Below are 23,934 nucleotides of genomic sequence, written 5' to 3' on the forward strand. Positions count from 1 at the left end.
AGAGCATGGCGTTCTTGGTTGGCGCCATTTGGCCATAATCTCACAGGATGAGGGTAGGAAAGGAGGAAAGGAAGGAGGGTCGGGGAGGGAATGGGTGTACTCCCGAAGCGATACCATCCTCGTCTCTGTGTCTAGTCATGTCTAAAACTGGCAATGATGCTGATAGCAGCCTAGATGGGCTATGTTTTCATTTGACCCCAGCTCCTCCTCTGATTCGTTGCTCCAGTGTGCGTCTTCATTCGATGAGTAAGTGCTGTAGGTACTGAGAGGCACATCCTTGCAGCACCGATATGAGTGTTGGGGCTTAAGGGTCAATTGCCCAGTGGCTACCTTCTCTACCATGCTATCCAGGAATGCCCTGACCCGACCCAGATTTACGAGATGCCTTCAGTAGCATTGCTTCTTGCGCCCGCTGCTGTTGCCTTGCCCATGCGACCTTGGCCACCTCCTCCAGGTTATGGTGGATGAAGTTGCGGACAGCACTTGTGTCGTAGAAGCCGTCTGCGAGCCGTAGGCCTGAAGGATCGAATCCGAACGACGGGTCGCCCTCCAGTATGATCTTCTTCAGAGCACCTATTACACATGCTCTCCGCTGCGGGTCCATGGTGCTCGGAACTGACTCCTTGACCAGGACCTTCATCTGCTCGCCGTCTCTTTTCAGCCGCCACTCCCTCAACCGCTCCCGATACTCCGCCTCCACAAAGAAGCGCTCGAATGCTTCATCTCGTACCATGGCTCGCACCTCTTCGGCGGACTTACCGGGATGGTTGCTGAGGAATTTGCCTTCGGCGCAGAGTCGGGGGATGAACTCATAGATCCAGCGTCGATAGACCGGGCGGCCAGCCATCCGCCGTCGATCGTTGGCTTTCAGCCTTCTCCGCCCATCCTCCCCGCCAATAACTCCAGCAGCGTCGGCGTCCTCTTCGGCCACACCAACCGGGGTGTCTCGGACCCAAAACAGCCGACAGGTCGTCGCATAGTCGAACAGGGCATCCACCGATTCGAACGGCTCGTCCCAGAAGCCCTCCACTTTCATCCCGAGGAAATGGATGATCTCGACGGGGTCCCTACTCAGGCACACTTTGGCCCTCTTACGGTCGAACTTTTCGATCTCGGGTATCCGAAGCCACAGTGCTTCCTCATCAATGGTGAGTCCAAATGGCCTGATGGTGCTCCCTAGGATGTTCCAAAGGTCGCCATGAGCATGTTTGAAGAGTCTCTGGGAGGCGCGGTCAGCGATGTCGGTCCCTGGCCCTCTCGCGGGGCTCAGCGCATCCTTACCCAGCAGAACTCGTCAATGTCTGGGCAGATGTGAACATCGACCTGCACGTACTTGGCTTCCGGCTCCCCCCGGCTCTCGGCAATTCCTCGGTCGCCCAACACTCCACCGGGCGTTGAGACATGCTGGTCCATATCCGATGGCCACTGGATCGTCAGGTGCGCCGAGGTACCTGCCGGGTGGACGATGGCGTGCTTCGCGCCGAGCTGGCGTTGAATGATGGCCATCAGCTCATGCGGGCTTCTCGGGATCGAGTCATCGCGGGTTTGGGGAAACAAGGTACGCTTCTCCAGCGCCACCAAGATGTCAATGTCGCCATGGTCCTTCTTTCCTGGGCCTTCGATGGGCGACGCCACGCAGACGAATATCTCCCTCAGTAACGCATTGCATGCGGATAGCGCGCGCCTGTAGACCGCGGGAGGCATCCGTGGCGTGTAGGGAGGGTCGGGGAGAGAGGAAAAAGCAGAGCCGCCCATGATGATTTTTAAAAATATTGCAATAGGAAGGTAGAAAGAAAACCCAGGCAGCTATCTGGAGAGAGAACAGAGGGAAAAGGGGAGGCGGAAGAAAAGAGTCAAATGGAAATGAGTTCTCAAATATGTAATGTACCTGAACCAGGGAGGAGCGAGGCTGTGGTGGCTCGCTTCGCGGGCCCTGCACCCTCGGGATGAGAGGCCTCTTTCTGTCTTGCACTTAAATGCAAGGCTTCTGTTGAGAGTTCCTCCCCAAATGCCTACAGGTAGAAATAAAGCGCGTATGCCTATTGGGCGAGAGAGAAAGAGAGAGGGAGAGAGAGAGAGAGAATGTGTGTGTTTGTGTGTGTGTGTGTGTAAGAGAGGAGTAATTGAGTATATGTGTATTTGAGAGAGAGAGAGAGAGAGGGAGGAGACATATCCAGAAACTCTCGGGGACTAGTTACTTGGCGCCCTCTTCTCTCAATATGGCCCCTCCCAACATGCTCTCCAACCAATTTCAAGCGGGAAATTTACGGCATTCAAACGGAAAGTTATTTCGTGGTCATCTTTCATCAAGTATTTGCACCTTGCGTAGTGGGAGGTTTGGAACTAGGAGGGTAGGCTTGCGAAACGTCAAGGAGTGCATCAAATTGAGTGTGGTGACCTCCGTTTCCGATGCCCAGAGCGAGTCAATGCTCTGATGTGGGCCTCCTTCGTCCCACTGCAATTCCCCCCACGTCTCTCTCCCTCTCTTCTGCAAATCAACTGACCTGGCCAAGCATTGAGCTGCCAACCGCCAAGTCGCACTGCGCAAGCACCAACAAGCGTGGGTTTCTCTCTCTTCCCTTTCTCCGCGTCCTTTTCTTTCCCGCTTTCATTCATTCTCGTCAGCCATGGAGAACGGCGCAGCTACCCAGAGCGGCGAGGGAAAGGACCCCTCCAGCTTTTTGGGCGAGATCATTGGCAACCCGGTAACGGTTAAGCTGAACTCGGGCGTCGTCTATAAGGGTAAGTGCTGCATTCATCCTCTCACCGGTGATGCTTGATAGGCAGGCCTCAACACATGAGCACCTAGCTATTTACTGCTATCTCCTTCATTTTGGGCACTCGGCTTGAGTTTCTGTTAACATATTCTTGGTGTTGCTCCAGGTGAGCTCCAGTCAGTGGATGGGTACATGAATATCGCGCTGGAGAAGACGGAAGAATACGTCAACGGCACAAAGCGGCGGACTTATGGCGATACTTTCGTGAGAGGAAACAATGGTCAGTAATGATCTTACCACTTTGTGCTAGCTGTCTCTAACTCTTAAGCATAGTCATGTACATCTCGGCAGATTGAAATACCTCCTGTGTCTCAAGCGAAGACTCTGAAGACCAACCTACAGGCCGCTCCTATCTAGTAAAGCACGTATGGCTGTCGAGGTACTTGCAGCTGGATAGACTAGCGATTGGCTTTGGGTCGGGGCCGTAGGGTGTGGATTGTGCTCATATGTTGGGCATCCCGAGCAGCCGGTTCAACGTGCAAGGACAACGATACACCAAGCCTGCGGCAACGAGGACGAAGCACCAGTGGGTAGTGGCAGAGAGGAACCGCAATGTCTTTGCTCAATCACGGGCAAGGGAGAACAGCTTGAACAATTTAGGAATGCTGACATTGCACTTTCTATTGAGTATCAACGCTAACTCTCAAAGAGCCCGCCAAGTGGTTCCCCACGCCGGTTGCCAATACCTCCCGGGATACATTGGAAACACTCCCATCTGTGTACCCTTTCTCCCAGCCATATCCTCACCACGTACGCCGATGCCATGCCAAGAGGGTGCAAGTGACTTGCTATATATACAACTCAGAGAACCCAACGCAATAAGATCGAGGAAAAAAAGGAAGCTCATTGCAGAAAATGAACCCCAAATGGTGGGAAAGAGGGTGAAAGGTTCGGATAACGCGAGAAGGTCGGAGATGGTTCAGTTGATGGCGATGCGGCGGGCCTCGTGCCTCCTGGCCTTCGGCACGACGACGCTCAGGATGCCGTTGTGGAGGCGTGCAGAGACGGCGTCCTGGTCGATGCGGGTGGGGAAGTTGAAGACGCGAGCAAAGTCGCCGACGGTGCGCTCCTGCAGCCAGTATCTGTCCGAGGCTGCCTTGCTGTTGTCGTTGCCGGCGCCCTCCTCGCTACTCTCGGCGCCGGCGGTGTCAGCCGGCTGCTGAGCTGACGGGGAGGGGTAAGCGCGCTCGGTGCGGCCGCGGATCACCATGGTCTGGGGCTCGGTGAACTCGACGCTGATCTTGTCGCGCTCAATGCCGGGGAGCTCGCCATAGAGCTCAAAGGCACTGTCGGTCTCGCGGGCATCGAACTTGGGTTGGAATGCACCGGCCTGCCGGCGACCGCGGGGACGGGAGCGCTCATTGGTCGTACCCTGGACTTCGCGGGTATAGTTGTCGAACTCGTCCAGGAGACGGAAGAGTGGCATGAAGCTCCGGTCGGAGCCGTAGACGGTGTCGGTGAAGAACGCCATTTTGTATGCTGGTGTGACTTTGCGACGCTCGGTGGTGGCGGTTGGTATGAATCGTTGGACGATGGTCGAGAACGTTGTCAACTTATTAGATGTTTTTTTCTCTCTCTGCTGTACACAAGACGAGCAGCGAGTGACGGGGCTGAAGATGTCGCCTAGCTATATATACCCCACGAGATTCGCCTGCCAGAAGTTCTACTAGACTCTCGAACTCTCGAGACTGAGGAGTAGAGGCGCGGTCGCCATGTTTACTCTAGTATTCTGGAATGCACCGGTATCTACCAGAGGCCGCGATCCGCTTCAGCGTGGCGCAAGCAGGAGAGAACCGACGAGTTGACTGGGCATCACGATGGGGCTGGAAGCTTCTGTAGGATAGTACTAGACATGTAGCTTAAGTGCACGCCTAAACTCCAGACTCCACTAGTGTGGGCAGCAGGAAGGTGACACTCAAGTCGCATTGTTTAGGTACCTTGTTGGAAGGCGCAAGCGGCTTCTAGAATGACGGATCCACAGCTCGAGGTGGGGCCAGCGAGAGCTTGTTGGAAGCTGCGACAAATCGGTCAGCCGTGCCTCCAAAATCTCCGCTTGCGAGTGAATAACTACTATGTAGGCATATGATGACGTCATTGGCCTGTTGCGCAGCTTGCCGCGCAAGTACGAAACTTTGAAATCGAGCAATCCGTATTCTGTACGGATTACACTATTCGGTGCCGATTACACCTCGCACGGTGGCACACACTTAACACTGCCTCACCCATCCTCATCCCATGACTGTAGCAGGACGGGGAAATTTGCAGCCGGTGTACGGAGTATGGGCAGCAAAGTTCCGCAGTGGTGGGGAAACGAATTGTAGAGACCACGGCGACGACACGCCCAATTGAAGGACGGAGGAGAGCAACTCAACATCTCTGTTGACTTTCTCAAGACCCGTGCGCAGCTTCTTGGGTTGACAGCACGACAGAGGTTTGTTTGCTTTAACTCCAGTGGCACCACTTGGGGAAGGGAGAGTGCTCTACGGGTGATTACTTCTCTTCAGTAGCTCCCAAGGACAGCACCTGTTCAGACAAGCCGGCTCGGGGGTATTGGAGAGAACTATGAACACATAACCAATGCTACCGCCGCCTGTCCATGCTCTGTCTCGCTGTTGCAACGCCGCTTTGATCGAGGAAGTACGGAGTAAGGTAACCAAGTAAACATAAAGGTAATTGGACAAATGAAGACAGCCAAGGCATTTTACCGCAAGGGCGGATACCCAACCTGTGGTAGAGGACCCTGCATTCGGATCCCCACTGGAGCCACACCGGGGACCATGGCGGGCGGCACGTTCGGCACGGGACTCTGTACCTTGTTGAAGAGCCCAATCACCCTCCTCCCGACCGACGGCTCGAGTTCCGTGCCGTCTCTTGCGATCTTCACCTCCCGGTTCGAGTTCCATGGATTCCGGAGCCCCCTCGTGCGGTAGAACGGGAGACGAGTCGTTGACAGCCACTCGACCCGGAACGGCTTGCCCCAGGCCTTGGGCTCCGATGCGCTGCTATCCCGTCCGCTCCGGATGCTGCCCGTGTCTCCCCCCGCCGAGGCGCCCGAGCCTTCGTCCTCCTGCCCACCATCAGACCCAGCCCTGTTGCTGTTCTTGTTCTTGTTGTCGTCATCGTTGTCATCGTCGTCGTCGTCGTCATCGTCGTCATGCTCTGCCTCCCAGAAAATGGTGCCGCGGGCCGAGTCGTCGATGATGCGGCCCCTGGGCGCGAACTCGGTTGGCTCCGTCGGTATCGCCTTCGGGAGGTCGACCTCGCTCACTGCATGCGCGCTCGGCGCGAACTGGATGGCCGCCGCCGGGTCTTCGTTGATGGCCGACGCCATGCGTGCATAGCCAAAATACTCGCCCGATTTGTTCGCCGAGAATACGAGATAGACATTGTCCGAAGTCTGTCGTGGTTAGTCTGCTGAATACGCCTCAGGAGAGGTCCCTCGTCGCCGCCACCTCCCTTCGTGCGCCTCGACTACCACGGCGCCAGTGAGGGATCAAGTGTCCGCCTACCTTGAATGCAGTGTTCAACGTCTCCTCGTTGTGCGACTGTGTCGCCCAAGTTTTGGTCCGGACACTCAGCTCGAGATCTTCGACGGTGAGGCTCTTGAGGACAAAGAAACGATCCTTGCGGGGAGGCGCCCCTCCGTCTACAGGTGGAGGGCCTGCCGGAGAGCCTGAATGAGCTGCGGCCGATTTAGGCGACGGAGCGCTGCTCTCTGCCCTCTCGCCTCCGTCACCCTCACCACCCGCGGAGGGGCTCGCCCCTTGCGTACCCGCCACCTTCGGCGCGGATGCGGCCGGTCCCGTCGGAGCCGTGACGCCCGCTGGCCCTTCCACAGTGCTCTTCCTCAGCCTGCTCACCAGTCGGACCGTCATGAACCTAGAGTCGTGAAGTTTCCGCTGCGCCGCTACGCAGGACTGCTCGTCCTTGAAATTGGCAAACGCGCAATTGCTCTTGGAAATCAAAAACAGCGACTCGAGCCCCTCCGTCTCCTTGCAAACATGATGCACTAGACTCATGAGGTTGGTTTGGGGAGGAAGGTTTCCGATCCAAATAGCGTGACCTTGGAAGTTGTATCGTAGACCGCGTCAGCAACCCTTGCTGCACCAAGAACCCCTCTTGACTCGGCTCGTCCCCCCAGAAAAGATAAAACAGCGTGAGTTTGGAGAGAGAGAAGGGGGGGGTTTTGATAAGTGAGGAAGGGGCTAACACCTACCGCTCTGCCTTGGTTTCCTCGGTGGCCCCCTAACCATGCTTTGGCTGGCTCCGGCGCCTACAGAGGGAGCGATCCGTCAGTGTCACAGGTTCCCAAAGTGCTGCAGTGTTCCCGGGAAAGAGGGGGGTTTACCGTTTCCCTGGGGGCTTGACGGCGGCGGCAGCGGTGCCGCCACGCTTGGCTCCTGGGTCCTCCCGTGCTGCATCTGGCGCGACCCATGGTCGGAGTAGCAATGCTGCAAGTCTGGGGCTCCGAATTGCCCAAGCGCTACTTGCCCCGGGAATTGGGGCGTCGGCGCCGAATAGGCAGGCCCTGGCTGGTAGTAGAAATGCTGCCCCGCAGGGGTCGTCTGGTTCATAACCAACGGCGGGGTGTAGTACCCCAAATCGGGTCTCGGCGGTATCGTGGGCGGTGGCTGCGCCGACATGGGCGACTGGTAGAAGGACGCCATGGGGTTGTGCGGCGAGGCGTAGTATGGCTGTGGAGGCATGGCGCCCATGCCGTTGGGTGTTCCGTACTGGGCCGGAGCCATCTGGGCAAAGCCCATATATCGGGCCCCGACATGGCTATAGGGTTGTCCTCGGTAGGGACTCTGTGGCAGAGCGTGACCCATGGCACTCATGTCAAACGGCGCTGCTTGCGGCTGATGTGCCATGTCGACCGTGAAGAACGGCTGGGCGCCCGCGGATCGCCCGTCTTGCGGCTCTTGCGGTACTGCTGCGGAGGCCTGCTCCTCGGCCACAATGTGGCCCGGGCTTGGTTCAGACGCTGGCAGCGTGGCAGAAGCGGTCCCCGGTTGAGAGGATTCCGCTTCAGTGCTAGGGTGGCACTTATCGTCTCCCATGGGAGCGCAGGTGACTCCGGAAACCGGAGAATCGATTGGGTTTGTCCTCTCTTTGCTCAGTCAGGTCTTGGTCCACTTCCCCTTAGTCGATTATCTCGGAGAGTGGAGGGGCAGCCCGCTGTAAGACGCTGTGACTTCCTTCCAATGTCGCTGTAGGTATCGGTCTCTGATGGTTCCAGAAGGTGTGTGATGAAGGAGGGGTGGTAGGGGAAGAAGGCGGGGGGGGGAAACGAGGTTCTCAAGGAAGGCGGCAGCGGAGTAGCGGAGAAGAAAAAACCACCTCACAACCCACCCAACAATCTTTTTCTGTTCTCTTAACTTCTCCTTCCACCTCTTTCCTTCTTCTCGCCACAGACTGAGAGAAGATCGGGTGTAGCAACGTCCCAGAAGAAAGGGGGGGGAGGGGACCCGGGATGAATAATGCTTCGACAAGCCTGATCTCGGCAGGCTATTCCGAACAGTATTATTGGCAGAGGTGCAAAGTTTAGGTACTTTTAGGGTGAAATAGACAGGCGTGAGCGCACGAGATTAAACAGGCGGCACCGAGAATATTCAGCGTGGCAATTGATAAACCTAACGTTATCAAAAGCAACCCTCCCTGGGCTGCCGTGAGCAATGACAGGATTGACTTGTTGGATAGCCGTCATGAAAGCGTGGAGAGAGCTCTCTCCCCCAGTGGTAGGGCAGGGTAGTGGTCCAATAAGAAGGGCGGCCGAGGAGGGTGAGAAAGGCGGAAGACACGAGCAGTGGCGTGAGGCGCGGAGGCGAAAACCCTGGCTTGCCTGTCGAAAAGGAAAAACAAAAAGAAGAAATGTTGCCCAGTGCCAACGGCTTTCTCCTCGGGCCGGGGCGGTTGCGTAGGGCGGCTGGCTGACCGGGGCGAAAAACGGTCTGGCGGGTTGTGGGTATGTCACGGAGCTGCAGCTGCGGCTGGAGCCGGTGCAGACAAACTACCCAACCCGACCTAACGTAAGGTTTCGGTACTCGAGGCGGAGGCAACGGCAGGCCAACCACTTTATCAACGCCGACCAGTTGGCGGGGAGGCTCTGTGCGTCTAGAACCAAGGTGGGACGAACCGACTAACCCGGCCTGCGGACACGGCGCGTACTCCAAGCTCAGTCGTGACGGCGTGGGATTGTTCGTCAACAGAGAACTTTCTTTTCGGAAGGAGACCTTCCCTTCCTTTTCCCTATTTCTTCTTTATTTTCTTTATTTCTTTTCTTCTTTTTTTTTTCACTTCTTGATTTTGCCCTCGTGAAATCAGGCCGCCGGGAATCTTTCCTCGGAGATAAACAAGAACTCCTAGGGACCTGTGTGTGTGAAGTAAAGAAGCTGGTTTTCCCGGGAAGACGGCTAGACGAGACAGTTGCAACACAGCTTTCTAGACCGGGAGGAGAAGTGAGATGCCGGGCTCTGCGTCTGTCCGTATGTTCCGTGCCTATGGATGGAGAAAATGGACGAGTCTAGGCAACTGGAGGTATGGGATGGGCCGGGGGGGGGGGGGGGGGGGGAGACGGGGCGACGCTACCTTGGGATCTTCTTGCTAACGCGCCCTGGGGCTGGAACCGGCAAAAGATAGGCGCCCCGACGGCCGTTTTGCCACCGAAACAAAAAGCCAGAAAAGTACTTACGACCACTTGGATCCAGTGCCTCTCCCCTGCATTTAACATGCGCGTGGGCAAATTCCCTCCCCACTGTGCGGGAATGCGCCAGGCATGCATCCACCGTGTCCCATCGCAGTTTACGGGCGACGGATGTCAATTCATGGGACAAGGAGAGCTTCGAGATCCAGGGTACGAGCTTAGGTCGTCGGCTACCACGTGTCAAGGAACCGTCTTGATCCTGGGCAGTCCAGGACTCCGGTTTATCCTCAGCGACTGTCATCTCTGTCACCGTTTTGCCGGGTTCCTAGCTTCGACCCATGAGAGGAAAGCGGGGTGTGCAACCTTGCAACCTTTGCAGAAATGAGCACGATGACGGCGGCTTGCTGGGGAAGTGGCGATCTGGGGCTCTCGTTTCTGCAGCCGGCAGCCCTGGCAAGGCAAGGTTCAATTGCCCTCCTGAGGCAGACGCACCACCCATGATGACACCCCAGTGCCTGGCCCCCCACTTGTGTATTCAATCACCCAAGACCTGCTACTGCTGCGGACGGGCGGGCAAGCGCGCTCGCGTGTGCGTTGACGTCGTTGCGGTTTAATTGAGAGAGAAAGTGGGCCCCGCCCTGGAGCCTGCCAGGCCTGGTTACGTCATAGGAAGCACCAGCCAAGTTAGGGTTTTGTGTCACCGCCGCGTGTTCCCTGAATACGAGACAGCCTAGGGGAACTACGTTTGCATACGCAATAGCAATAGGTATCATCGAGGTACCACCTACCTTATTTACCTACGTTGTACAGTACCTACCTTACCAACACAAGTTCGGGACATTCTATATGCACATGTTGGGGTCCAGCTATGATCCCCAGCTATATTATGCTATAATATGGTTCTTTGGCTCCAGGCCACGAGGCCTGGCCTGTTCACAGACGATATCAGGTTCGTAGTAGTTAGTGCAAGGGTGTATTTTATAAGCGTATTGCTGTGTCTTGGGTTGATTGTGCTGCTCTTTTCGTTTTGGCTCACTCGTGGTTAGTGACTGCCGGTCAATGCCCAAATACTGTGATTGCTGCAGCTCACACCAGACACCGGCACGCTTCTCTACGGAGCATCCCGCTTCGCCCAATGCGTTTACTTATGTATGGTATACCCAAGGTAGGTGAACTTGCGTAGGTAGGTAGGAAGGTAGGTAACTTGGTAAGAAAACCTGTGCTCACGGCACAGCCCATTACCATAGATTGGGACCGGCATTCCTGGCATGTTTGCCAGACACTTCTCGGACAGCACAAGAAAACCAGAATATGCCAGCTATCGGTTTTAGAATTCGATAGCTGTTGTGGCTTGGGCAAAGGGCCACCTGCCAATGTACTGTACACAACCGGCTAACCCTCTCGTCAACTACCCGCTTAATCCTTCTTGAGGGGGAGCGTGATCTCCTCAATTCCGTCCTTCGTGATAGTCATGATCTGTAGGCCGTCGCCTACTTCGATGTGTCGCTCAACCGCTCCGTCAAAGGCATCCTTGACCAAGACCTCCACTTCGCTGCGCGTCAAGGGCCGCCGCTTGCGCTCCTGCAGCGCATGCCCCTCGCCGCTGTTCGGAACGTACTGGTTCTTAAAGTTGACCTGATTGTCAAGGAACGGCATAATCAAGCTAGCGGCCGCACCGCCGGCACGGCACTGTTCTCGCTCGTAGCTGCCCACGGGGTCGTACGAGTACACGGCGCCCTTCCCCTCCTCGTCCAGCCCGCCTAGAATCGCGTGGGTGTAGTATGGGAAGAAGCGCTTCTGGTATAGTATGGTCGACAGTCGCTGAGCACACGCCTTGACACTCATCGGCTTTCCGTGGCGGTAGCGGTACATCTTGCAAATGGCATCCAGCCGTTCCTTGAGAGCCTCCCCGTCCGCCGCAAAGCCCACCACCGAGAGCACGATGGTGGCGTCCTTTTGGTCTGCCGTTGTACCACCAATCTTGAAGAGCTTAGGGTGTTGGCGTGAGTTGATGCTGTAGCCCGAAGAGAGGCGCGTGTCGCCTGCCATGACGGTAAAATCGGCACCAGCAATCGCAAGCGTCGACCCGCCGTTGTCAGCGTAACTAGATTGAGGGTCAGCGAATTCATGTGGTTGTAGTGAACGGGCAGCGAAGTGCGCGCGTATCAACGCAGGGGAAGGGGGGAGGGAAAAAGAGGAAGGGGTTCCCCGTACGGTTCAAAGCGATGCTCTCGGGCACCCTCGGGCGCATTCATCCTCGGCGTATCGCTAATGGAGTAGTTTGGCCCATTCATGAGCGGGTTCTGACTAAACATGGCGGCCATGGCTGCTTTGCGTCGAATCCGCTGTTATCAACCTTGGAGTCTGCAGATTTGCGTATTTAAGATTCTAAAGGCGAGGACGGTCGTGGTAATGGGAAGAGGCTTGGGCTGCTTGGTGCTCTCTGGAGGGTTGCTGGAGGTTGTTGGCGAAGCTCCAATGGTGGGGACGCTGGAGGCAGCGCGCGTCAGCCCTGCAGCCTGAAGAGCTTGAGGCTGAAGGTCTGCTGCTCGAGCCGGAGCGTCTTGGCATGATGACTCAGCAGAGCTTCAAGGGTATGTGGGTACCATCAACATGCTAAAGCCAATTGGCATGAAGAATGGTGGGGCTGAAAATGCCTTATAAAGTGTATGCACTGACTACAGTACGTATATATAAGGAAGGTAGGTAGCTTGATTAGCGTGTTGCGAATGCTGCAGCAGCATTTACGAGGCGGTTACTCCATGTCAATCTCTATTCCTGGGTAAACAATACCATAACGGTAACGGAGTTGACAGGAACCGGGCGCAATTTCAACCTCCGTACCACCGCACTAAGCCGTGAAATGTTCCAACATTGGCAACCAACATTGCCCCACTCTCCGCAGATCTGCCCGAGGACGACCGGGATCCGTTTCGGTCTTTCCCAGGGACGGCCTTGAGCGAGAGTTCCCCTGATTTTCCTCTTTGGACTTTGAGGTCGACCAGCGTTCCCCGCCACGGTGTCCCGCAAACCAAGTCAAACCGAGCCGCCAGTATGGCTCGGAACCTCCGAAGCCAGGCCCTCCAGCGGCTTGCTGCCCTTGCTGCGACCAGCTCGGAGACGTCTCTCGATAAGTCTGACCTTGACAGGCTGTGCAGCGCTACTCCCACCCGTCGGGGCTCGGTGCCCTCCATCAACGGTCACAATGCGCGGGCTCCGGGGCCTGAAGTTGGTCGTGTACCTATGGTAGCTTAGTCCCCTAACCTGCTTGGGTCCCTGTCGTGCCGGGCCTTGCACGTTGGCTGACCAGCGTCCGTGTCGACCGCAGACTACCCGCGAGTATGAGATCCTCTTGGCCCTCTGCAAGACCGCACCATCGCTGCAGACGGCTCAGAGCGCCCAGAAGCTGTCTCGCCACTTGGTTCCATACCTTATGGATGTACATGTCCAGACGTTTGCTGCGTCACCGTTCTTTCGAAAAGTCGAGCCCTCACCCACCGAACACTTGAGCTTTCATGTTACCGCCGCGCTGCTTTCTCTTGGCATCAACCACCCAGATCTGCGGCAGACCATATCTGACGGCATCTCGGCCTTTGTCAATGCCTGTGCTCACGCCGCCGAGAGCGTTTCTCACGCAACCGCCGCCGACGCCGACGACGATGACCACTACCACGACGAAGACGACGACGACCCGAGCGCTGTGGAGGATGCCACCAGGACTGCCACCATTGCCGTTGCCCTCCTGGGATTCTTAGATGCGGCCTGTGCTCAGGCAAATTTCTGGCGAACCGGTAGCCGTGTTGGCCTGGTGATGCGTGTGCGGGATCTCCTTTCGCAGCCTTTCCTCGTTGCAGTCGAGGCTGCTTTCTCGACCATTCGAAACGCGCACTCTCATGATCGTCATGCCAAGGAGTGGAAGCGCTGGGCTCGCCACTACGACGATGCTGGCCGCCCGCTGGGCGCCATGCTTCTGCAGCGCAGCTTCATGAGACTGCTCGTGGCTGCCACATCGCTCTTGATCGCAGAAGAGGACGCTTTGCGGAAGTCGCACATCCTCGATATCGTCATGTCTGGCAGCGGCCTTCGGCGGCCGCTGACTGCCCGCAGCGCCGAAGCCGATTTCCGGTCCGTCGAGCTGTATGCGACTGTCGCCATTGACCAGATGAACTACCTCGAATCCAGTGCCGACTTTGATAAGCTGTCACCAGCCAAGCAAAAGCTGGCCTTTTCCGTCAAGGCCTGCGCACTAATCAGCTATCTTAACGCTTGCACCTTGAATGACGATGCCGCCGACGGCGAGATCCTCATGTCTTGGCTCGAGGACGCCCTGGGCGATGCCGCGGGCATGGCCGACGATGAACTCGCCGCTGTGGTTCTCAAGTCCATGGCCTTGCTGTGCAGGGTGTCGCCTTCGTACGCCGTCAATGTCAGCCGGCTTCTCCCTCGCTTCATCGTCCAAAGCGGTGCCAAGAGCACGATGATTGCCGTCGCGTCGAAATCCCTTGCCTTTGTGTTGCAAAAGCTTTCCAAGGATGCAGTCATCACCACTCTGTACACCCTCGGTAACGTCTTGGGTCCTACCAACGATCGGCTCCCGGCAAACGGCGCTACCGGTGCCGACGCCCAGGACCCATCACACGTATACGGGGCCGGACACCCTACCGGCAGTTCCATCTCTCTGCCGACCTCGGGCGAAGAAGTATCGTCGGCTGCCCAGGGAAACGTGGTGCAGGCCATCTGCGAAATCGCGGCCGCCATAAAGGACGAGAAGATTACCGGCCTAGCCCAGTCAATGCTCGCGCAAAAAATTGTCAAGCTCAGCAGCCCGCTCGATGGTAGAATCATTACCGGTGCTGCTGCCCTGGCCCTCAGCGGTGGCCCATCGGAGTTCCGCTACCTCCTCAAGCGCTATGCCGCTATTGTTCATGATGCCGTGGTGGAAGGCAAGGACGGGATTTTGCAAGCGGTAAGTCCATCCATGCCGGGGTTCATGCAGGCCCCTGCTAAACAGATTGGTCAGGTAATGAACGCCCGGAACTATATCTCGGCCAACATCCAGCGGGACTCACCCTTGTTCGACGTCTACCTGGAGGAGCTGCTCGATGGCATCATCTCGCAAGGCGACGCCCATGCCAAACAGAACCACCACGCCAAAGCGTCGGAAGTTGAACTGGCTGCCCGGGAAATTGCTCAGCTGCTTCCGCCCCTCGCCATCTTCATGTCCGCCAACCCTCTGGCGTTCGAGGAGCCGTCCGATGACGATACGCGCTCCATGCTCCGTGATGCCTGGTTCAACATTGTTGTCCACGGCTTTACGACCTCCACCGACCGCGGGAGGCAGAGCCTCAAGCACTTGAGGATCATGGCTGTTCACTCGCCGCCGCTGGTTTCCGAAAATCGTGGCGAGCAAGATGAGAGCGACATCGACCTCAATCCTATCTTGCGCCGCGGCGAGAGCTCCGATCGGGAGTCGATGCAGAAGAAGCTCCTCGCAGAGCAGGTCCCCGCACGAAGCAGCGAGATCAAGGGACTCAGCTATCGCAAGACAATCTTCCTCCAAGCTGCCTGCCTTGTCGAGAGCCTCCGGGCAGACGCGGGCGACTGCACCAAAGCCTTGTCGTATTTCCTCGAGCCCAGCATGCGTCGAGGCGAGGTGAGCCGCACCATGGACACCATCATGAACGCCGTCGTGGACCGCTATCTGTACAAAGTTGTCAACATGGCCAACCCAACCTTCTCCGCCCAGTACGCTGCTGCTCAGCTTGCCAAGATCTTTTGCAGCTGCTGTCACCGGATAGAACGAGTTCAGCAGGCGGCGTTTGGTTGCGCAGATCGACTGGTGGAGTCCATCCCTTCCGCCTTGTGCCAGCGGTCATCTCTTTTCACTCTCCTCGAGCTCCTGTCATTGATGTGGTCCAGCTGTCTCGAGGCGGAGACGGACCGGTACGAGCCGAGGACCACGTTCAGCTCGGCGAGGGGAGACGTAGTTGTTGAGCTCTCGGACGACTACCAGCTGAGGCAGCTGACTCTTGAGAACCTGCACAAGAAGGCTAAAACATGGTTGGCGAGGGCCGTCAATATCGCCCCCGCAGACGTCAAAGGGCTGCTGCAAACTTACCTGTCCGAATTTGACGAGGAGAGCGGCTATGGCCACATGTCTCTGGGCAGGTCGTTCGCCCTTGAGATCGGCTCAACTATCCCATCAACCGACCAGAGGCTGTCGTCGCTCGGCATGCTTGGAGAATGCCCCATCAACACGGCCTCCGACTTCATAGCACAGTATACCGCCCGGCAGGAATACCGGTACTCGGAAGCATTGCCTGATCGGAGCTTGTTGTCCAGCTCCATGCGTTTAGACCACCGGCCATCGTCCTTCACCCCCTCTGAAGCTGAAGGTGCCGACGCCATTGCAGCCCTCGCACTGATCGAGAAGCGCATCCTTAGCCGAACGGCCACGTCTCACATGGAGGTGAGGGACGTCCTTCGCCGTGCTGCTGCGTTGTTGTGTCGGAGCGCGCAGGACGAATGCTCCATCGTCCACAATCTCGTCAGCATACCGTTTGCCATGTTTACGACGCAGTCGATCAAGCTCGGCATCTCCCTCTGGCTCGGAGTCATGAACGAGAACCCTAGGATGGAACCCCGCATTCTCGCCGAGATCGTGCATCAATGGGAAGTCAGCGTACAAAGGCGACAGGGGCTCTTCAACCCGTCCATCACGAGCCCAGACCCGTTCTTCCTCAGACAAGAGTTTGCCCCTAGCGATAACGCAGCTCTCGCCAAGCGCAGACAGCTCGTCCACAATCTACTGGCGCCTCATTCTCGCCTCCTCCAGTTCCTGAGCAGCCACTACAATGCTACCCGCCTGGGCAGCCCCGACACGCACCGCATCTTCCTCCGGCTTCTTGACGTGACACTCGAGGCGATCAAACGCTCGACGGCACATCCCATGGCCAGGGAGATCCGATTCCAGGTGGTTCTCTTTGGTCTCCGAGTTCTTACCGCGAGCACGACAATGGATGCCGTTGCGCAGTATCGCCTAAAGGATCAAATTCTGTCGGCAGGCCTCGGATGGTTCAACAGCCCACCGCGTTGGTCCTTTGGGAGCAACATCCTCCAGCTTAGGACCGAGATTCGCTTGATAGAGGATGTCATGGCGGGCATCCAAGAGACGACCCATATTGGTGCGCAATCCATGGGCCCGGCCAAGTCGCTGGCCCCCAAGGAGAAGTTGCTAGTGCTGCTTCTAGAAAGCGAACAGGCTAGGCTCCATGTCTGGGCCCGCCCGGTTGACGCGTCGAGGCATCAAATATCCCCGTTCCATCACGGAGGGAAGGACAGCATACATGAGGTAAGTGTGCCGCCTCGTCCGTGCAACTTTCTCTGCTAGTATACTCACGCTCACCGCGTCTACAGGCCGCTGTCCAGCCCCTTGTCCGAACTGCTTGGGCAGAGAATCCATCATTAGCCGTACACCTGGCCAGCAGATTTCCGTACCCTAGAGTTCAGAGGGAGGTTCGTTGGCTACTCCTCAATTTCCCCGCCAAGGCTGCTGCAGAACCTGAGGCGATACCTATCCTCATTGGCGGCGCCTTGCCCGACGACGTTAGCTTTCAGCTCAAGGTATGCCAACCGAACCGTAGCACTAAGCCCGTCGCCCTTTATCGCTCTCGTGCTAATGGCCGCTAGTACCTCTTGTTTTGGGCGCCAGTGAACCCCATCACTGCCGTGACACTCTTCCTACCGGCATACCGAAATCATCCGTACCTGATCCAGTATGCTATGAGAGCACTGGAGAGCCACTCGGTTGACGTGACATTCTTTTATGTCCCGCAGATTGTCCAGACGCTTCGGTATGACGCTCTGGGTTATGTTGAGCGGTATATTCTAGAGACTGCCCAATTTTCCCAGATGTTCGCGCATCAGATTATCTGGAACATGAAGGCCAACGCATACAAGGACGACGATTCGCAAATTGTAGGTCGAGCCTGGGGACTTTCGCACAGGTTACTATGTGGCACACTAACACCCCATCTCACCAGCCCGATGCCATGAAGCCGACCCTGGACAAGGTTATGGGTCACATGATTGACAGTTTCTCCCACGTCGATCGGGACTTTTACGAACGCGAGTTTGCCTTCTTCGACGAAGTCACCAGCATTTCGGGCAAGTTGAAGCCCCTGATCAAGCGCACGAAGCCCGAAAAGAAGCAGAAGATCGAAGAAGAGCTTCGGAAGATCAAAGTGGAGGTCGGCGTGTACCTGCCAAGTAATCCTGACGGCGTGGTCGTCGGCATCGACCGGAAGTCCGGGAAGCCGCTGCAGAGCCACGCCAAGGCTCCTTTCATGGCGACATTTCGCATCAGGAAGAACAAGAGTGGTATCGAAGAGGCGGAAGAGATGCTCGAGGAGAGCGCCAAAGGAAATGGCAAGGCAGGCAATCAGGACAACACGGTCGAGGTATGGCAATCCGCCATCTTCAAGGTAGGCGACGACTGCCGCCAGGACGTGTTGGCTCTGCAGATGATTGCGGCCTTCCGGGGTATCTTCCACAGCGTCGGCTTGGACGTTTACGTGTTCCCCTATCGGGTCACCGCGACTGCCCCCGGTTGCGGAGTCATTGACGTCCTTCCAAACTCCATCTCTCGGGATATGCTTGGCCGCGAGGCGGTCAATGGGCTCTACGACTACTTCGTCTCCAAGTACGGCAACGAGGATTCGCTTCGGTTCCAGCAGGCCCGGAACAACTTTGTCAAGAGCATGGCAGCGTACTCGGTCATATCGTTCCTCCTCCAGTTCAAGGATCGGCACAACGGCAACATCATGATTGACGACGCCGGGCACATTCTCCACATAGATTTCGGTTTCTGCTTCGATATCGCCCCCGGAGGCATCAAGTTTGAGCGTGCGCCCTTCAAGCTCACCTCGGAGATGGTCGCCGTGATGGGTGGCAGTCCCGAGCATCAGGCCTTCAGGTGGTTCGAGGAGCTCTGCGTCAAGGCGTTCCTGGCGTCCCGGCAGCACGCCGAGAAGCTTTCGCAAATCGTGCTGCTCATGATGGAAAGCGGCCTGCCCTGCTTCAAGCCAGAGAGCGTCAGGCACTTCAAGGAGCGCTTCGTGCTGGAGAAGAGTGAGCGCGAGGCCGCCGAGTTTATGAGAGGACTCATCAAGCGGAGCTATAGCAGCTACTCGACTGGCATTTACGACCAGTTCCAACTTTTGACAAACGGCATCCCGTACTAATGTAATATTCTCTAGAAGCCAGTCAACGGCCTCTTCCTTTCGATTTTCTTTTCCTTCTACTGATCTTCGTCTTTTCCTTTACTCCCATCTGACTATCCCTCGAAAGGGAGTGAGAGGCGGGTACGTCGTGTAGTTAACATCTCCTTCCAAATATAATTGGTATTGATTTGTTCATCGCCTTTTTGACTGCTAAAATATTGTGTTCGATGATTGTGTCGGAAGCGCGCGTTTTCGAGGGGACGACGGTCAACTTACAGCCGGCCGAAGATAGATACCGCAGTCTTCAGCGGGTGTGTTTGACCAATTCATGCCCGACCAAGTCGGATTATCGAAGGTATCTGATGCCCAGACCCCATCCCCCCTCCCCCCCGCCTTTAGGTCCCGAACACACTTTCCTTTTTCAAGGCGTCTTTCCGAAGGTGGTTTTCATTCGGCATGCGACCGACCGACCTCTCTCGATTTGATCGTCGTCAAATGGATGTTTCTTCGCATCATGATCCGACAAAGGACCGCAACCTAGGCGGATCAGACTATGGTAACCACCGATCGAACCGTGCCTTTTGCCGCACTTTGATGTCTAGCTCGAACCTTTCTGGAGGGCAGGGAAAAAAAAGGCTTAGTTGATTTGCTGTTGCATGTGGGTTGGCAGATTGTAGGTTGCGTAGTCCACGTGGACAAACGCCCTGTCGACGATGGGGACCGACTCAAGAACGTATTGCAAACTTTCACTGTTTGTGCACTGGGTCAGCATTCTGGTGTATCTCGGGAAACGCTAGCACGATACGGGGCGACGGGCTGTAGTATCTCACCTCAAGTCGTGGCTGTCTTTGAGCGGGGTGCTGGCGTCGAGCACAATGTCTACTTCGACATTGAGCTTGTCACCGGCATGGTAGGCCTGCAACCCCTGGATCTGCTTGATGGTTTTTGCAAACCGCATGGTCAAGTAGAGCACTGATGTGGTTGTCAGCCCAGGAAACAGCAAGCCAAAGCAGCGCAATTGCCAGCCGAGGGACTCACGTATGTTCCTCTGGTCCGCAGTAGCCGAGCAACCGGAGAGGTGTCTGATGTGTTCCCACGACGTCTGGGACCAGTTGAAGATGACGATGAGGGCGAGGGTCAGGCCGCCCAGGGCATCGAGCCACCACAGATTGGCGTAGAAACCGACTACATCGATCCTCGTGTCAGATACCGATCTCCACAGTTGGCAGGAGGTATGGCGGACATACCAATGGGAAATGCTATGGATCCGGCGTTAAAGATGACATCTGTACCACGAACGTGTCAGATATGCATGGCGGGTCTTCGAAGGTTGTGCTCGGCGGAGACGTCTCGGTGCACTCATACCGGTAAGTGCATCTGCGGCTCTATACGAACAGGTCAGCAGAGGAGAAGAAACAAGAAGGGGTCAACAACAGGAACGAAGGACAGAAATGGGGATAGAAAAACAGGAGAAGAAGGAAAGTCGGGAGGGGGGTGGAATGTCGAAAAGGCAACTAACAATGCTTGAACGCTTGAGTTATTAACCAAGCGACACCAGAGCCAGCACAAGCCCTTGACCACGATGGTGCTGAGCATAATTGCGATGGAAGGAACCCCGCTATGATGGTGGTTTTACTTGGTTAGCACGTAGCACAGGGTGAACGAACGGGAAAAAGGTCGCGGTCTGGGTAGGCTACAGTTGGATGACCTCGTGGTCGGGAGATGCCAGCCGGGTCATGGCCTCGAGGGCGACCTGGACGAAGGAAGTGATCATGATGACGGAGAAGACGAGCACGCCCAGGGGCTCGAGCCTGCGCCTGCCGATGGGGTAGCGGTAGTGGTCCTGCTTGCGGATGAGCCAGGTGGTGACCCAGACAATGACGGTGGAGAGGAAGTCGAGCATGGCGTCGACCAAGCTGGCGAGGACCGAGAGGGAAGGGACCGAGATGACGATGAAAAACTTGGCGGCCAAGAGGATGAGGTTGGCGGCGAAGTTGACATAGATGGCGAGGGTGACGATGGGCGCGTCGCTGTCGACAACGTCGTCTTCGAGCCAGGGGATCTCGGGCTTGGAGCGGCCGTTCTCGACATCGCCGTCGGCGCCGTAAGAGACATGGTCGTCGGCCGAGACGAGAGGGGTGGTCTCGGTGGAGCGGTAGATGGCCTTGGGGGTCCGCTCGACCTTGCGGACGGGTTGGCTGGTCGGCGCGGACGAGGCTTCCAGGATGGTGGCGGGAATCTCGACGCCGCGGAAGGCCGATGCCGGCATGTTGTTGTACTCGTTGAGCAGGTCGTGGGGCAGGGATGAGTCCAGCAGCCTGTCGATGTACAGGTACTGCTGGACGAGGTGGTTGACTCGCTCATAGTACTTGCGGCTGGGAGGCAGCGCGTCAGCAAAGCAAAGGCGGGAGGCGCGGAAAGAGCAACGCAACGGGGGGAAAGGGGAGCAAAACAGACTGACATGTGCTTGGGCATGGTGGCCAGCTCGGCCTTGGTCTTCCAATAGCGCTCCCAACAGTAGCGGGGGTTGCTGTTCCCGATCAGGCGCATGCTGCGCATGTTGGCGCTGTTGAGGATGGCGCTCATGCGCCGCTCATCGCGCCGCGGCGGCTCGTCTTCCAGGCCGTCGCCGGCGTGTCCGTCGTCCTCCGCCCGGTGTTTGATGAGGGACGCGAGCGCTCCGTGGCCCGCGGGCGCGAGGGGCGGCTCGTCCTGGAGCAGAAAGGCGCCCCGGCTCCGCGGGAGGCGCGGAGTGGTTGGTGAGCTCATGGTCCTCTCTCTCTCTCTCTCTCTCTCTCTCTCTCTCGGCTCGGCCCGGCCTGGAGGGACCGCAGTGCTGCAGCGGGTGTGAGCGCGTGCCCCGGTCACCTCTTGTCGGCGCAAATTGTTGTGAAGGATACGACGGAGTAGGGGGCGCCTGACCTTCTGCGAGGCACCTTCGGATATGATGTGTATATGTAGGTCCCTTCTGCCAGGTATGCAGTGTCGACCACAAAGCTGCGAGCGGTGCAGTGACAGCAGGAGAAGACGCGCCCTTTTTGAAGTCGGCAAGTATCGCAGCCGCGATGCCTGTTGTTCCCTTAACCGGTCCCCGCCGGTCCCCCGATGCGCTCCGCCGGGGTATCATGCGCTGTAGTTACGGATACCTTGAGCAGAGATTTGTTCGAGGGCGCCTGCCATTGGGTGCTGACGCGACTTGGGACGGAGGACCCTTACTTGCGTCGACGCGGCCTGGGTCTCTTTTCAACTCGAGACGAAACAGGGTTAAAGCAACGGTGGCGAGGTCCTAAGTCGGGCAACTGCAAGCGCAGGCCGGGGCTGCTGTCAGTGCGATGCGCCCCCCATGTTCCTTCCAGATGGTCGGCAGGGCTCCGCCTCGGCTGCCCCTCAGGACCCCGTTCGCTAACAGTATCTACACTACGATGCAGTGTGTTCCCTACTTGGCCATGACATCTGTCACCGGCCCCTGAGAGGCACCCCATTGATGTTTCGAACAGCCGGCGCTGAAACAACACCGCCAGCTCCTTCCCCCGAATTTGTTCCCAACTCGGGCCTCATCATTCGCCAATGCCGCCCCGCGGTACTCCGTACCTCCCCCGGCTTTGTTTGTTGGTTGAGCTGCCGTACTATCAAACTACCACCCAGCACGGCTCATGCGGCTGGGTTTGGGAAGTTACAGTAGTATCCGTAGCGTGCATTGTTCCGTACATACACTACGCTTCTGCAGCATAGCGCAATGGAAGATTTCCTACTTTTGGTCCTTGCTATACACTATGTGTAGCGCCGGTAGTACTGCCGGGTGGGTGGACAGGAGCTACGGCGGCGGCTTTTTTTGCTGGCGGCTCCCATGCTGCTGCGGCATCGAGTTTGTCGTGTTGCGCGCCGGGAAAACGGTTTACTGATGTCATACCGAACCAGAAGGGGAGCCAAGAGTCACGCAAGTGCTTCAAGAGGCGGGTGCCCCACTTCCTTCATCTGCCGAGCGTTGTCGAACCTTATTCGCGGCCAGAGCGCCAGAAGAACACCAGCCAAACACACAGCTAACTATCAAGTATGTCTCGCGTCGCCCTTCACCGGCTTCCGGGCAGCGCTGTGTCGCGCCAAACCGCGGCCGCTTCCCCTCGTCTGCTGTTTGCTGTTTGGAGAAGGCCATCTGGTGCTCGACGTACTGTGCTTCCACTTCTCTGCTGCTTCTGGGGAAATGCATCGTACATACCTACCTATATCCACAGTGAATGGGAACAGTTTACAGATGGGTGTACTGTATGTATTTATGTGCGGAGTACGGATTACTGCTCACTAAGTATGTACATACATACATACATACGCGTGGCAGACCCGTGAGCGGGCTTGCCCCACATCTTCCGGGGATGAGGAAGCGCTCGTTGTGTACGGACGTACTCAGCAGCAGACTCCGTACGGAATAATATTTGGTAACATCCTGGGACTGTTTGTATGTTATACGAGCTCAGGTGCTGTCGCGTCGGCCTCTGCCGTCATGGAGCTTCAAACACTCCCCAATCGTCACCGGATTCGGCATCTTCTCCGAGTACGTCTTCACGTGTCACTACCTGCCTTACCTACAATACTCGATACTAGTGTAAAGGTAGGGATGTGGCCTAATTCGCACGTACCTGGCCTGACACACAAACATGGAATCCATACCTACATAACTGCCGTTTGTCTCCGTGCCACAGGTACTTGCACCTATTGATCTAGGTCTTCGTCGGGATCAGAAAATTGTGTGAAACGGCACATTAGGCTCGGCCGAGGCTGGTCGCCCTCCTGATCGTTGATGGATGCAGTCGATTGCGACCTTTCGTCAATGCCTGACCAGGGCTGCAAGATGCTCCGTTGCCCGGGGCTTGGCCTCCGCCACAATGAGCCCCCTCCCTCCCCCCCACAGTTTGTTCCGGCTTGTCTCTTCCTGCCTGGCTCGGTTCGGGTGGCTTCCAGTAATGTACTTTGTTTACGACCAGTCAATCTTCCTTCATTTCACGTCATTGCTTCCGGATGACAATCCTAAGCCGAGCTGGCTGTTTAACTCTCCAGCTACCCAGGGGGGAAATTACAAACACGAAAATAAAAAAACAGTAAAATATTCAAATATCTTCGGCCATTCTAACGTCGTGGCTCCCGGCGCAGCCCCCAGGGGTCGTCCATTCTCCCTGCGGAATGGGAAGCAGACTTGCAGCAAGCGTGTAATCCAGAAAAACAAACCATTGTGAAGCACATTTACTAAGTAAAAATTCCTGTTAACCGTCGTACCTGAACTGCAACACAAGAATTGGAT

At 56.7% G+C, this 23,934-nt stretch overlaps 8 protein-coding genes across 8 annotated transcripts; 2 read left to right on the forward strand and 6 right to left on the reverse strand.

Moving 5' to 3' along the window:
* Positions 1-343: 343 nt before the first annotated feature.
* Positions 344-1,755, reverse strand: MYCTH_44322 (uncharacterized protein; the record flags this gene model as incomplete). Its single annotated transcript, XM_003659421.1, has 3 exons — positions 344-1,219; positions 1,282-1,332; positions 1,402-1,755. 3 exons carry the CDS (start codon positions 1,753-1,755, stop codon positions 344-346), a joined length of 1,281 nt encoding a protein of 426 aa, XP_003659469.1.
* Positions 1,756-2,627: 872 nt separating this feature from the next.
* MYCTH_2115074 (uncharacterized protein) lies at positions 2,628-3,073 on the forward strand (the record flags this gene model as incomplete). The annotated part of the gene is made up of 3 exons (XM_003659422.1): positions 2,628-2,742; positions 2,884-2,997; positions 3,051-3,073. The coding sequence occupies 3 exons, from the start codon at positions 2,628-2,630 to the stop codon at positions 3,071-3,073; spliced, it is 252 nt and encodes an 83-aa protein (XP_003659470.1).
* Positions 3,074-3,369: 296 nt separating this feature from the next.
* Positions 3,370-4,580, reverse strand: MYCTH_110532 (small heat shock protein). The gene has a single exon (XM_003659423.1). The coding sequence runs from the start codon at positions 4,246-4,248 to the stop codon at positions 3,697-3,699; it is 552 nt and encodes a 183-aa protein (XP_003659471.1). The 5' UTR covers positions 4,249-4,580; the 3' UTR covers positions 3,370-3,696.
* A 734-nt stretch (positions 4,581-5,314) lies between these two features.
* MYCTH_2296570 (uncharacterized protein) lies at positions 5,315-7,120 on the reverse strand. The gene is made up of 3 exons (XM_003659424.1): positions 6,994-7,120; positions 6,287-6,840; positions 5,315-6,174 (listed from the first exon to the last, which is right to left on the reverse strand). Exons 1-3 carry the CDS (start codon positions 7,028-7,030, stop codon positions 5,479-5,481), a joined length of 1,287 nt encoding a protein of 428 aa, XP_003659472.1. The 5' UTR covers positions 7,031-7,120; the 3' UTR covers positions 5,315-5,478.
* A 131-nt stretch (positions 7,121-7,251) lies between these two features.
* Positions 7,252-8,142, reverse strand: MYCTH_2313731 (uncharacterized protein; the record flags this gene model as incomplete). Its single annotated transcript, XM_003659425.1, has 1 exon — positions 7,252-8,142. A coding segment is annotated over exon 1 (577 nt), but the record flags the coding sequence as incomplete, so codon positions are not given.
* Positions 8,143-10,750: 2,608 nt separating this feature from the next.
* On the reverse strand, positions 10,751-11,962 carry MYCTH_2296573 (uncharacterized protein). Its single transcript, XM_003659426.1, has 2 exons — positions 11,635-11,962; positions 10,751-11,524 (listed from the first exon to the last, which is right to left on the reverse strand). Exons 1-2 carry the CDS (start codon positions 11,742-11,744, stop codon positions 10,837-10,839), a joined length of 798 nt encoding a protein of 265 aa, XP_003659474.1. The 5' UTR covers positions 11,745-11,962; the 3' UTR covers positions 10,751-10,836.
* Positions 11,963-12,163: 201 nt separating this feature from the next.
* MYCTH_2296575 (uncharacterized protein) lies at positions 12,164-18,765 on the forward strand. The gene is made up of 6 exons (XM_003659427.1): positions 12,164-12,666; positions 12,749-14,386; positions 14,441-16,771; positions 16,837-17,043; positions 17,110-17,397; positions 17,463-18,765. The coding sequence occupies exons 1-6, from the start codon at positions 12,475-12,477 to the stop codon at positions 18,660-18,662; spliced, it is 5,856 nt and encodes a 1,951-aa protein (XP_003659475.1). The 5' UTR covers positions 12,164-12,474; the 3' UTR covers positions 18,663-18,765.
* Positions 18,766-19,202: 437 nt separating this feature from the next.
* MYCTH_2296578 (uncharacterized protein) lies at positions 19,203-21,601 on the reverse strand. Its single transcript, XM_003659428.1, has 8 exons — positions 21,564-21,601; positions 21,103-21,477; positions 20,339-21,016; positions 20,161-20,259; positions 20,007-20,026; positions 19,889-19,927; positions 19,472-19,826; positions 19,203-19,390 (listed from the first exon to the last, which is right to left on the reverse strand). The coding sequence occupies exons 2-8, from the start codon at positions 21,408-21,410 to the stop codon at positions 19,279-19,281; spliced, it is 1,611 nt and encodes a 536-aa protein (XP_003659476.1). The 5' UTR covers positions 21,411-21,477; positions 21,564-21,601; the 3' UTR covers positions 19,203-19,278.
* Between the last annotated feature and the right edge of the window lie 2,333 nt (positions 21,602-23,934).

The sequence above is a fragment of the Thermothelomyces thermophilus genome, chromosome 1 (assembly GCF_000226095.1).
Source record: "Thermothelomyces thermophilus ATCC 42464 chromosome 1, complete sequence".
NCBI lineage: Eukaryota > Fungi > Ascomycota > Sordariomycetes > Sordariales > Chaetomiaceae > Thermothelomyces > Thermothelomyces thermophilus.